The sequence below is a fragment of the Gymnoscopelus microlampas genome (genome assembly GCF_963454915.1).
Source record: "Gymnoscopelus microlampas genome assembly, chromosome: 15".
In the NCBI taxonomy this organism is placed as follows: Eukaryota; Metazoa; Chordata; class Actinopteri; order Myctophiformes; family Myctophidae; genus Gymnoscopelus; species Gymnoscopelus microlampas.
The window spans coordinates 28,276,970-28,290,774 of record NC_139952.1 but is presented as its reverse complement, the minus strand read 5'-3'; the positions used below and the strand labels follow the sequence as shown (position 1 = coordinate 28,290,774).

General features: G+C 44.1%; 1 protein-coding gene across 1 annotated transcript in view; it reads right to left on the bottom strand.

Annotated features, from left to right (window-relative positions):
- The window catches only part of gabbr1b (gamma-aminobutyric acid (GABA) B receptor, 1b), a gene marked incomplete at its 3' end in the record, with an annotated part of 44,251 nt that extends 38,403 nt beyond the window's left edge, over nt 1-5,848 (bottom strand). Inside the window, exons 1-2 of the mRNA XM_084079820.1 lie at nt 5,708-5,848; nt 1,855-1,989 (exon numbers count right to left, since the gene is read on the bottom strand). Of these exons, the coding sequence (XP_083935946.1) occupies nt 1,855-1,989; nt 5,708-5,833 (261 nt within the window). The 5' untranslated portion in view covers nt 5,834-5,848. The remainder of the gene's footprint in view (nt 1-1,854; nt 1,990-5,707) is intronic.
- Between the last annotated feature and the right edge of the window lie 7,957 nt (nt 5,849-13,805).

Below are 13,805 nucleotides of genomic sequence, written 5' to 3'. Positions count from 1 at the left end.
TGGCCTAGCCAGAAAATGTCAACAAAACTGATCTGTAATAGTTCTGTTCAAAAAAGAGGGCATATACCTCTACTGTAGAGTTATGACCTCTATACTACAGTTATGCCCTGTTTTTGAACAGAACAATTACAGGTCAGTTTTGTTGATATTTTTTTGGCTAGGCCACTTCTAGAAGTTATTTACCAACCAGTTGGCTTAAAGCTGAAGCTTCGAACAGAGTATGAAGTCTTCATGCATGTGATATAAAGAGTGTTCTCTAAAAAACAGATCACCAAAAACGGCCTTTTTTCCCCTCAGGAATATAGCCCGCCTGCGGCCCTCTCTGACATTTCCAGCTGCTGCAATTATCACATCCCAGCTTGATTACTGTAACAGTATCCTCAACGGCACCACCTTCAAAGTCTTCAACAAACTCCAATACGTTAAAAACTCAGCTGCCCGTCTGCTCACCAGTATCCTGTCAAGGGGTGGAGTCGGCAGGCGACAAAGGTCACAGTTTACAGAATTAGGGAAGCCCGCGCACAAGGGAAGTCCCGAGAATTATTCTCAAGGGTGATGGTTCGGAAAAGGACTGTCAAGTAATGATAACCAATGTAATTCTAAAGAACTCCAGAGACCATATAATTACATATAATCCTCCACGACCTACACTGGCTCCCTGTCAAACAAAGAATCCACAAGAAAATCCAGCTTACCACTCAATAATCTGGCTCCCCCCTACCTCTCCGATCTTCTCCAACATTATGTATCCTCCCGTTCCCTCAGGTCCAGTGAAGCCAACCACTTGGAGGTCCCCCAGGCCAAGTACCGTACCTGGGGGGATAGGGCTTTTCTCTGTTGCTGCCCCCTGCCTCAGGAATACACTCCCCAACCATATAAAAAATGCCCCCTCCCTCCACTCCTTCAAAACCTCATTCAAAACCCAGCTCTTCAGGATAGCTTTTCCTCTTTATTGTTTTAGTTTTTTTTTCTTATTAAAAGTTGGTTCCTTCCTTTTCAGTGACTTTGGGTACTTAGAAAAGCGCTATATACATTTTAGCTATCATTATTTACTTTTTTCGACAATTTTTGTGCTGTTCCTTTTTTATGCTTTTATTGTGTTATGCAAAGTAAAAATTCAAAGTCACATAACTCAGTGGTTCTCAACCTGTGGGCCGGGACCCCCAGGGATATAAAACTCATTCAGGTTGGGAATAGAATAAAACAGTTGAAAAATTTAGTTAGCTGGTTTCTGCCCGACAGCGAACTGGGAGTCAGTGAAGTTAATAACGTTGAGAATCACTTCCCTACGGCACATGCTCTTATTTCCAGCATCCTGAATTGAATGAAGCCATGTTGTGTGGTTTCTTCACGGTGTAGTTGGTATTCTGGACTAGTGGTTCAGAGTTCCTGTGCCCACTTTCCAACAGGTTAATATTCTCCTGCCGAGTGCACTCAGGAGTTCTTGCTGCCTTGTCAAAGTGGCAGGCTGACTGAGGCATGCACTCAAGCATTGCCAACATAGCCCTGGAGAGTCAGATTCACTTTCACTGGGCATTCATTTGGCCCACAGTAGTACCAATGTATGCCAAGTCTCTCCTATCCGAGTCCTTTCCTGTATTTTTAAAAGAATTGCTCTGGTAGCAAAAAAACGCAAGAAAGGATTGTTATTGACAAATAGTCAATTACAATAGACAGATTTGTTGAGCGCTACATTGTGTAAAATCTGTGTTGTCAAGTAACATCAGCATCGATCAAGTTGATGCGTGTAAAATATATAACATCGGGTGGACTCGGGTTAGCGTGTGCCAAGGTGTAGCAAACATCAGACCAGCGCTTCAGACAGAGAGGGAGAAAGAGAGAAAGAGAACCTACCACGATGAGGTTCCACATGCGGGCGGCCTCAGCCACCAGGGTGGACACTGAGCTGCAGCCTGGCATCAGGACAATCTTAATGGGCTCAGTGTACAGAAGGTCATACAGGAGTTTGGTAGCTTCACCTGGATCACACTGGGGACAGAGGAGGAGGAGGAGGAGAGAGAGAGAGGGAGAGAGCGAGAGAGAGAGAGAGAGCGAGAGAGAGCGAGAGAGAGAGAGAGAGAGAGAGAGAGAGAGAGAGAGAGAGAGAGAGAGACTCTGTAAGCATTAGAGCAGGGATGGGGCGAGTGGGGGTTAGCAAGACAGATCAAATAAAGATGGAGGTGGAGGATGGGCGTCCCTTACTGCACACCACTAGGGCTTTAAATGGCTCACAAACATATGTGGAAGGTAAAATGCACTGTGCCGGACCGAGAGAGTCAGCAATTCATTTCACAGTGGTTTGCCCACGGCAATACACAAACAGCCTGAGAGAGTGCGACAAGGTGAGACACGTTTCAAGGACACCCAGATCGTGTCTCCTGAGAACACTCTTCCAGGGAGGGGGGACAACATTCATCTATGTTGACGTTGGGAAAAACATTTACCCACTAGGTAAGGCTCTATTGTCTTTAGAGTCCAAACCTAACGAATGGCATTGGGATTTTTATTCTTAGCTTACACTCAATGAAAAATCAATAAGCAATTTAAATGATAATGGTGTGGGAATGGTGATCATTGATCCTGTGGTTGGGAGAGGGTCGGCGGGCACAGTGGGACCACAGAAAGGACTTGGATATAGACATTTTGGTACAGTGGCAAAGACAAAAAAGAACGAATGAGCATGGATTTTGATTCGATGAAGCTATAATTATGCAAATGTCATTGTGCTCTACATGAACAATACTTATTCTGGCAGAATAAGAAACGGTTCCCTCCCCACAAATCTTAGTAATGAGACAAATCAGTACAAATCTACATTTACATAAATCACACAGACTCCATGAGACACAAAGGACAATTAACATTGCGAGCCCCAATTAACTTCAGGGTGAATGAGCATGACTGATTCGTGGTGAGTGAGGATTCTGCTCATCTGGCAGGGTAATGAATGGAGGGGAACCAGAACCAACACTATCACTTCAGCCACACTGGCTGTCTGACCGACGTGTTTGGGGATTTAAGAGCCGCTGGTGAGCCAGACTCCCGGGAGGGCTGTTAGCGACATACTGCAGCCCCCCAACCACCCACACCACCCCCACCCCATCTCTCTGTTCATGCCATTTACTCCCATCTTGCACTTTGTAAGTCGCTCTGGATAGGAGCGTCGACTAAATGCCTAAATTGTAAATCGTAAATTGTCCCTGGCACACTCAGGGGACGCCGAGCATGCAGCTGGTTTCCAATGTGTCACATTTATTAAAAACAACATGCACAAGCATGAGATGGATAGACAGAGACACAGACGGACGGACATATGGACAGACAGAAATTGATTGATTGATGGATATATAGAAATGATTGATTGATTTATTGATTGACAGGCAGGCAAATGGACAAGTTTGTCTATTTGATAGATAGACAGATATATACTTTTGTACTTGAATGGTTTCATAACATTTGCTAACACTTATGCTGCCTGGCGGAGTCGTGTCGTAGATGCACTGCATGTTTGTGAACTATTTTTATCTGTTGAAATATCAATGATGACAGAGAAAATAAGTAGTATTTGAGCCATAAAAGGAATTTCAATCAATCATAATTACAGGAGGAGATTGCAGCAGGGACCTTGAGTATAAGCTGTCAATATCCTCAAGAAGAAAGTCTGTAAATACAAGGTTGAGTGTCCTACAAAATATTTTAAAACGGTATACAGCATACTCTTAATTACTCTTAAATAAAACTCAATTAATAATGAAATAATACATACATAATACAAAAGATATGGAAAGGTTTGTCTAGCTTTAAATACAGTTTTGATTAAAACTGGAACGGGAAATTACTGGTTGAATTCTAAAGCCTAATTTAAACTCTATGATGTAGTTTTTAAAGCTAACAATGCATCAAGTATAAATCAAGCATAAAAGCCCTGCTGATTTCCGTTGGGTCACAAAATTCAACCCAGTTTATGTTCTTTGGTCAGGGGAAGTATCATGAAGGTTAACTCAAACCCATTCATAAAACATAAGATGGTGCTATATCAGTTATCACTCTCTCCCACGTTTAATGATATTATGTCGGACCAGCTCGGTAGCAGGGGAGTTGGAGAATGCTGTCCTCTCCACTCCTGAATCAAACAATTTAAATTGTAAACAAAACCTGACAGTAATTCAGAGCGGTATGCGTGGCAACTGACTCATTGATTTAGCCTCAACACTTGGGGGAAATCACCGTCACTATCCTACGCATTCAAATGAGATGGCCAAATTTATCCGTCTCAGTTTCTACGTCACCACCATGTCCCCCCACACCGTCCTTTGAGACGGTCTTCAAATTTAACGACCATATCGCCTGGACAGATATTTAATGAGCGTACCTCACGATCGCGGGGCGAGGTATGGGGAATAACTAGATTCACTATAGCGAGAGATTTTCTGGTTGGTTTGCCTCCTGATGACACAGGCATTTTTCGCTCTTGGCATAGGTGTCTGTGGTGCTGAATCGTAATGGGTAGTAGATCCATCAGCATGTATTTACTCCTGTCTGCAGGGCTACTCCTCTCATCCTGCAGCTGCCCTGGCAGAGCACTTCAATAGACTGTCTGTGGTCATGTAAGTGCCTATGATAGATGGCTGCTCTGACCAGCACTTTTGACATTAAGGCTAACTGCGTTCAATGCGGCTTTCTCATACCTAGCTACGGGCTTACATCACCCACGATCCATCTGTTCCCGTTCACGCAACGATATTAAGGTGCATGATCCTTCCTTTTCCATCAAGCCAAATCTGTGTATGTTTGAACTGCAGTTGTCTTGGTTACTGTTGTCATGCCAACCTCTACACCCCCCACTTTAGTCTTTTGAAACAGGGTTCCAATGTAGAGAGGTTCGGACCTATCATGGCAATGCTTTTAAAACATTAACGTATTTAACTGATTATATACTGTTGGTGTTGTACATTGACATGTAGTGCGTGATCACAGGGATGAGGGGGGGAGAGTGAGAGTGAGAGTGAGTGACAGAGTGAGGGACTGAGAAGGAAAGAGTAAGAGAGAGGGGGGGTGAGAGGGAGAGAGAGAGAGAGAGAGAGAGAGAGAGAGAGAAGAGAGAGGGAGGGAGGGAGGGAGGGAGGGAGGGAGGGAGGGAGGGAGAGAGAGAGAGAGAGAGAGAGAGAGAGAGAGAGGGAGGGAGGGAGGGAGAGAGAGAGAGAGAGAGAGAGAGGGAGGGAGGGCGGGAGAGAGGGACAGAAAAATGAAGCAGCCACTAGGAGCTGGGTCAGAGTCAAAGCAAATGGAAATCGAAGGACCATGAGAGTTGATGAGGTGACCACTAGACAGCCCAGCCATTACATGAGAGTATTATATTTGAATGTACACAAGCCTGCACCTTCAGCACTTATGGAAACATGCACACTGATGCAATTATTATGGCACAACATTTCTCTGGGGCCATGACCTTGTTTATTATGACCATATGCTGTTTGTTTTTTTACAAGCACAAAAGCACAGCTCATTATTCTAATGACGGTATGACGCCCTTACATAAATTTACTAACACACCATGTAATTATACTGTACAGGCAGGATACCTTCACTCGACACTAAGTTGGCATTACACAGGTCTGCATGTTCTTCTTCCCACCACTAATGACAACCGATGCATGATTGATGATCTCTAATAGCGGTGGAGTTGAGCTGGTTAAATATTACTCACCATGCTGTCATAGTGTATAAGTTCCAGTTCGTAATCCGGCAGGATGTCAGTCCTCTTGTTGACCAGGTCCAGAGCCATTTGAGCGGAGGGAAGGCAGGCCTGTCCGCCGGGCCACCCACCGCTCATGGGGAACAGAGCTCCGATGTAGAGCTTCTTCTTGCCTAGAGCCGGGCAGGACCAAGACAGGAGGAAAGTCAGCGCTGCAAGGATGAATGAACGGCTGAGGATGGAGCGGCGGTCCCCTCGTAGAGCTTGGCTAGGAGGATGAGCCATGGTGGGGGTTGTTTGAGTCAATGAATTAAATCAGACGGTCCTATGCAGACGTTCAACTTTCTTCTGCGATGTCAAGTGCGCGTTGGTTCATGGACTGTGCATCGCCTTTGCTTTACATCAGAGATGAGAACATCTCTACATAAAGTCTTTTTTAAATGTTTTTGTTTTTGTTTAGTTTTTCCTGATGGGTAGGCTATACGTCGCGTTACCTTATTTCTAATCTCTCAAGAAGGATTTTTTTCTTTTTACTTTTTTTTGCCGATGGGTTCCCAGATTACCTTATTTCTGCCTGGTGCAAATCCTAACTAACTCAAAGTAAAAAAAATCAGTTCCTCTTTAGTCCTGCTCAAAAGTTATGGTAAAGGTAGCCTAATATAATTTGTGTTTAGCCACGTGTTGAATTATACGCCGTGAAACTCTGAACAGCACTCACAAACTCTGAACAGCAAGAGGAGAAACTATTGCAATCTGAGCTGGGATTTAAGTGGTTTTCTGGCAAATGATCCTCGCGCATGCAGTCCCTACACGTTCAACGCAATCAATAAGCGGTTGGAGAAGAACCCACGTAATGAACAGAGACAGATGGGGTCAATGATAATAAAGGACGGTTGGACTTGATGTGTCCTAATTGAACTGGCCAGTTCGATTAATAAAAGGACGTTTGAAGGGACCGAGATTTGGTCCAATTTGTAAACTAGCTAATTCTTTGCTGTGGCACCTTATTGGCGCTGTCCAAGGTGCTGAATTGAGCTATTTTAAGCTCCTTTGAAATTAACTTGTGAAATAGCCTAGTTTTAAACGACACATCACAGAGAGTGGTGATAATATTAGCCTAACACCTCGTCTTTATAATACATTCAAAGGCGGATTTGATTTATTTCTGCAACCAATTAACGGGTAGGAATCTGTGCGTTTGATATCGGTATGTCTGTCATGTCTCCTTGCTGCCTTGTGCATTCGCCTACATACTCACGGCTCTCTTCGAAGATGTTGCGCTACAAAAGGATGTCTTATAAGATCGCGACAGACCGTTCATGCATCCGTATGTCACCGCTGTCTATTTTGAATGCTTCACGTGCCTGTGTTATAGGTCAATAAGTCTTGGTTTTAAAATGCCATTTAACGACGACGTGCAGGGAAATCTCAGGTAAACGCGGGGCTAAAAGAGTCGCTTTGCCTTGGCGTCGTTGATGCTGTAATCCGTATATACACCCTTCAGCGTGAAAAGAACAAAAGGAACGGCGGCTGCATTGTTAAGATCACAGGTCTGTGCATTATATTTTTTCGTTGACTGCAGCAGAGTGTGTGAGAGAAATAGAGTATGCCAGGTTTACAGAGGGAGCAGGAGAGAGAGAGAGAGAGAGAGAGAGAGAGAGAGAGAGAGAGAGAGTGAGTGAGTGGGCGAGAGAAGGAGGAGGGGGTGGTGGTGGTGGTGGTGGTGGTGGTATGAGTGAGGGGGAGAAGGAGGAGGTGGTGTATGTCTCTCTGTGTGTGTGTGTGTGTGTGTGTGTGTGTGTGTGTGTGTGTGTGTGTGGGGGGGGGGGGGGGGGTGTTCATAACCCTCTCCGTTTCACAATCCACTTTGAATTTGCAATCCCTTAACACAGCCTGCCTCATTTATCTTTCCTCCTCCTCCTCCTCCTCCTCGCTGCTTTTACTCCAATACAGCCTGTTTTTTCAACCTTGAACAAGCCTTTTGCTTTTAATGCCCTCTCTCTCTTTTTGTATATTTTGATACATTGCCTGGATGTTTTATCTCTTTCTCATAAATAATAAGTGATTAACCGAGGAGCATAATAGCTACACCGTTCTTGCTCATCATCACTGACTGTCCCCTCTTTGAGTGGTAGAGCATCGTATTCGTTAGAGAATTAACTTTTTTTTATCATTGTGAACTATCCTGCCACAAACCATGAATCAATATTTCAAATGGGGCAAAATGCAGATATACCAAACTGTACTGCATCTGAGCCATAATGACTCTGAGTAATGTTCTGCTTCCCTCATACAAGCATGCTTCTACAGTAGGCTATGTCTGTACCTTCCAGACATACAAAACAACTTCATGTATGCATGTGTGCGTGTGCGTGTGCGTGTGCGTGTGTGTGTGTGTGTGTGTGTGTGTGTGTGTGTTTAATAATGTATTGGTGCACTGATGGGCAGACAGACACCTCTCTCTCTCTCTCTCTCTCTTGTTCAGTAGGATTGAACTAACTCTGTGGAAAGCTGGTATGCCATTTTCTGGGGTTTAAAAAATGAGCTAATTTTGTAAGTGGAGCACTCTGAAGTGCCTGGTAAAATGGGAAATTGCTGTGGTAGACTCAACATCTCTCTCTCTCTCTCTCTAGTACTTTTTCTAACCCCTTTGTCTTTATTTTCCTCTGTGTCTCTTTCCCCATCTCTCATCAAGTCCTATTTTTCTATATTTGCCCAAGCAGTAAAGCCCATGGGGCCGAGCTTCCTCTACACAATATAACATAAGACACGCTATGTTATCTTTTCCCTCCTCTATACTCATGTGGTTCAGTTTCCCTGCAACACAGCTGCCTGGAGCTTTGTTCTCCAATATAAGATGATTCTAATGTGTTGCTCCTCTAAAAACCTCAGCCTATGTACTGGTGCTATACTGTGTAGCCCATGGTTACGGTCCCTTGGTGCCAGGCCTGTCCACTATGGCCTTCTCATTAGCTGGTCGGCGGTGTAATGATTAATTCATGCCTCTGCGTTGATTTGACTGAGGTTAATTTGATCGGATTGGAATGCAAAGGAGGTCGGTCCGCGATGTTTGCATTTCGTGCACAGAGGCACGTTCTCCCCTTGTCTGTCAAAAAATGAAATCCCGTCAGGGGTGGCTGCGTGGCGTCACATTTGTATGCAGGTCTCAGCAGGGCTCTGGGGACGGGGCTTTGACGATGAGGATGACAGGAGAAGTATGAAGAAAAAGTTGCTGGAAGGAGAGAGCTGACAGTTTGAGCTGTAGCTGTCTTTACATAGGGAAGGAAGGCCATGGGCCGTCTGTGTTTAAGTATGCACACTTCATGGAGAGGAACGAAGAGACCGTACATATACTGTAGGAATCAGGATGAGACTGAATGATGGCAAAAAATTGTTGAATAATGGTTGAAACTATCATCTAAATCAAAATAATCAAAACAATCTACAAAATCTAGTGGAAAATCAACCACTTGAACCATGTGTTTCTATTCAGGGCATGTCAAAATATGCGAAATACTGCAAAAATCGCAGCTCTACAAGCTCACAATGCGACACGTTATGAGCTTAGATTGGCTATTTTCGGCAAAGACTTTGATGAGTTTATATGAACTACGGTAGTCTGGTCAACAAAGTATACAGCTGTATAGGGCTGTATAGGGTTTAAGTAGTTAACCAAGATTATATCTCTGCACAATTGCATGCACACACACGCATTCAGACAACAAGACATGACAAAATGATATGAGTTTCATACGCTATCACACACAAACACGTTGAGATAAGAAATGTCATGGTAACAACAGACATTGGGCCTGCATCATAAGCCTGGGGCCGGTGAAAGTCTCATTAGCTGGCCAAGCTCCACTTACCACCAAAGTGGGACACACATGAAATCTCGCATAGTGTGAGCGACTGCCACCAGCTAACAAGCATTACTGAGATGCCAACGGGAGGGGAATTAAGATGAAACCTTAATTACAGGGCTGTGTTGCCTTCAGAAGGAGGCTTTCTCAGGAAGTGGCAGAGATCCCCCTCCGTCCCTGACTGACCCTGACACCTTGCATATGCTGACTGAGGCTGACATCTGTTCAATTGCCATTTCGAAACTCTCTCAGCCCTGTTATGGCCAGAGTTATACACAGAAGCAGCTAGGAGATAGTGTGGACGCACTACAGGGGAGGAGGTATTTTAAGCGGTTTAGGACTGTTGAACCTCCAGGCCTCATCTGATATTCATGGGACGTCTGTCTTTGGCTCAGTGTTCAGCCTTGGGGATCGTTCCAAAATAAAGCTCAGGCTCCAAGTGAAGCTGGGATGAAAGGAAAACATCCACAGCCCGGAGTTAGGATCATGGTCAACTAATAAACTATATTATTATTTATACAGTACATTACTCATTTCAGTTACTGGTCTATACTGTTAATTCAACTAGCTATCAACTGTAGCACAACTAGAACAGTACATTTAGTAACGAGTAACATTTTTCCATATACATACATCATATTTGTTTATAGTTAAAGGACCATACCGGTGGTCTGGCATGTATAGCCCATTGACTACAAACAGTATATTTGACATTACTGCCGAATATTTTCCAAAGCCTACCATGGTTAGATTTCCTCTGAAATCCACTTAGTAGAGTGCATATCTCCACCAGGAGGCCTGCCCTAATAATAATAGCAATGTATGCAGTTTAATTTCTTTCAAAACAGAAGCATCGCCAGCACTCACAGAAATGTCCTTTAGGTACTTTTTTATCTAATTAGGCACGCTGAGTTAGGCTCTGCTGAAACGAGTTTGTATGCTGCTCGTCCATGCCTAATTAAATAAAAGCTACCTAAAGGACATTTCTGTGAAGTGCTGGTGATTCTTCTGTTTTGAATGAAGTATTCTGCACCATGCACTCTGTAAAGAAATTAGTTGTTGAAACGTGAGTCATGCTCCCCTCTCGCCTCTTAACCATTTGAACCCTAGCGTCTCTATTCTGGGGGGACGTGCACTGAAAATAGCCGATCTACAAGCTTGTAGATCAATTATTTTCAGCGAAGAGATTTGGTGTAGAGGCAAAAAAGAGCAAACAGGGAAAGGGCCAACTCAGGTCAAGTTTATTAAGTGTAGAGGGTTAAGTATAGAAGTGTTAAGTTATGCTGTTTAATTTCTACCATCTAGTAGAGCCATGAAACAGTAGCATGCATGCATACTTTCTTCTACAAATTCATTATATACCTCTCAACATCTTCCTATCTGTCTGTTTCCCACATGTAAGCCTGAACAGATTGCCGTCATTTCAATTGCAGGCAAAGTGTGATTGTTAATTCCTTGTGTCAAATGTGTTTTTTTAATCATCAGTCAATCAAAGGTTGCGTTTGAGATAGACTTTCTTTAAGAGTAAGTTCAATAAGCATTAATTGACCCCACATTACTTTGAAAATAGGCTCTTCACCTAGTAACCGTTGAGAACTGGATTCAGATCTCTATCTACATACCTTTTGGTCACATCCAAAAATAGGAAAATACTGGAATGAAGCTGTCAATGCAATATTATACAAATTCCTCAGGATCCATTAATAGGCCTGCTGGGAGTTTCCCCAGAGGGCCTAGAGAGAAAAAGAAATCGAATAGCTTTTACAAATAATGCTCACAGCAGCTATAAAAGGCATACATTGACTTGTCTTGAACCCAACCCTCCAACATACTATGAGTCCTGGGTGCAAAGATTATGGGATTATTTTTATTTAGAATAGGTCTATATATTTATCCACGATATACAGTAACAGTATATGTCAGAACCCGTAAACAGAAAATTACATATATTGATACTGGTGACTGACTGGTCTGGTTCTTTATAACATCCTACATTATATTGACAACATTTGAGTGTTTAAAATATGAACAGCACCCAGATGAAGTCCCGACTATTGTGACGATTTATGTCCACTTCTTAAAGGTCAATAAATTCCCTCTGTCAGCCTCTGTTAGACCAAACAGTTGCAGGAAGCCAAAACCACACAGCAAGCTTCATTTCCATATCACACCATCTGGATCAAATTTGAATAAATAAATAAATCAATAAATAAAAGCCGAAAACTAGACTCACTCAATGACAGTGTGGGCATATTTGGGGGCGTGGCCTCACCGGAGGTTACGGGACCTGAATGAACTCACCGGGGAGCTGCGATTGGTCACGTATGTTGCCAGGTCACACTGGTGCACTGTGATTGGCTGCGGCAGCTGCCAGATCGCTGCGGGATGGCACAATCGGTTCAGCAGGCAGCCAAATCACTGCTGGCACAGAGCTGAGCTGCTGGTTGAGAGGGCTGGACTGGAGGGAACGCTGCTAACTCAGTTTACTGAAGAAATACAGGCTGGCTCATTGTCAACATTCTTTCCAAACTTGTGTTGAAACAAACACATAAATAAAATAAATGAATTAAGAAATAGAGCCCGACCAGGTGACCAATGCCGGACTTTTGAGTCCGATACCGATTAGGGATCGGTATCGGACTCAAAAATACGATTTCTGATGTTGTGATCGATATTTTGTAAAAAAGTGCTGAATCTTCTTATCAATTTGAAAAAGCTTACATTTTAATAACAACTATCGACTTTCCATCCCTATGGGTATGTCATTATAGGTGAAGACTTTCAGTACTTTTCAGTTTCAACACTATCACACACCAATCAGCTCACAACGCGCCACATTTTAATGGGGCTTAATTATATTTATTTAAAAACCAGGATACATCGGCCAGACCAATATATCGGTCTGGCTCATTAAGAAATATTTATACTTTATTTTGTGCAATGAAGTGGTGGAAGGGGGGTATAGGGGTGGGGGGGGGGGGCTTGTCTACTCCCATCTCCTACCTACTCTCTTCTGCGAGAGGCAGGGTGTCTTATCTGTTCGCCGCCTTCTCATTTCATCAGCAGCACAAATCCCTTTATCAATCCACCATGGAGTGCAGTCGCCAGACATGTTTGCTCAATTCGACACCAAATTGCATTTGCATTTGCTTATTTATTTGATAAATGATATATACAATTATATATACTATATATATATATACACTACACACACACACACACACACACACACACACACACACACACACACTGTATACACACTGTATACACACTGTATACACAATATATATAGACTGTGAGAGATGGGGGGGCAGGCATATAAAATAGGGTGCCAATACCTGACGCCATCTGTCAGCCTGTCCCGCGGAGGTTTGACAGGTATTAAAATGACTGTGTCCTCGTCGCAGGAAGTGACAATAACACCACGGCGATGGCAGAAACTGTCAGCGGTGGAATTGTGAGTGGTAAGCGGCTTCTCTGCCCCCCCGCCCCTCATCACCTCTCTGTTGAATTGGAGTGTGAAATATAACCTGGTGCTGCTGCTTAATAACACACCTGCTGTTTAAACCGTCTGTCCCTCTAATTCCGCCTGGTCTCTCATCTCGTCACAACACCCTCCATTACCTGTCGTCTCCTTCCAGTGACCTCTCCTCTCCTCTCCTATTTCCCCTCGCATCCACCCTCCTTTCCTTTCCTTAATTCCTTTCCCTGTCTCATCTCACCACCGCCAACATCATTGCTTCACTTGTCCTCTTCAACTTTTAGCACTACCGCTCGTAATCTTTACATCGCACCCCCCCCCCCCCCACACACACACACACACACACACACACACACACACACACACACACACACACACACACACAGTTGAACCTTTAACCCCTTCTCTTCTCATCTTCAGCTCTTGGCTGATCCTGCCCTCCAGGTCGGTATATAATGACAGCCAGAGGTGCAGTCATGCGGCTCATTGTCTGGGTGTGTGGGGGGGTAGAGGTGTGTGTGTGTGTGGTGGGGGGGAGAGATGGGGGGGGGGGGGGTAATACAAGCTGACCGCCATCTGACTCCTGTTTGTGATGGCCACTCTGGTCTGCAGGCCAAGCCCTCTACTCTACCGAGAATTGGGATCAGTCCAAATCTGTGATTCAGCGTGTCTGTCTACACACACACGCACGCACGCACGCACGCACGCACGCACGCACGCACGCACGCACGCACGCACGCACGCACGCACGCACGCACGCACGCAC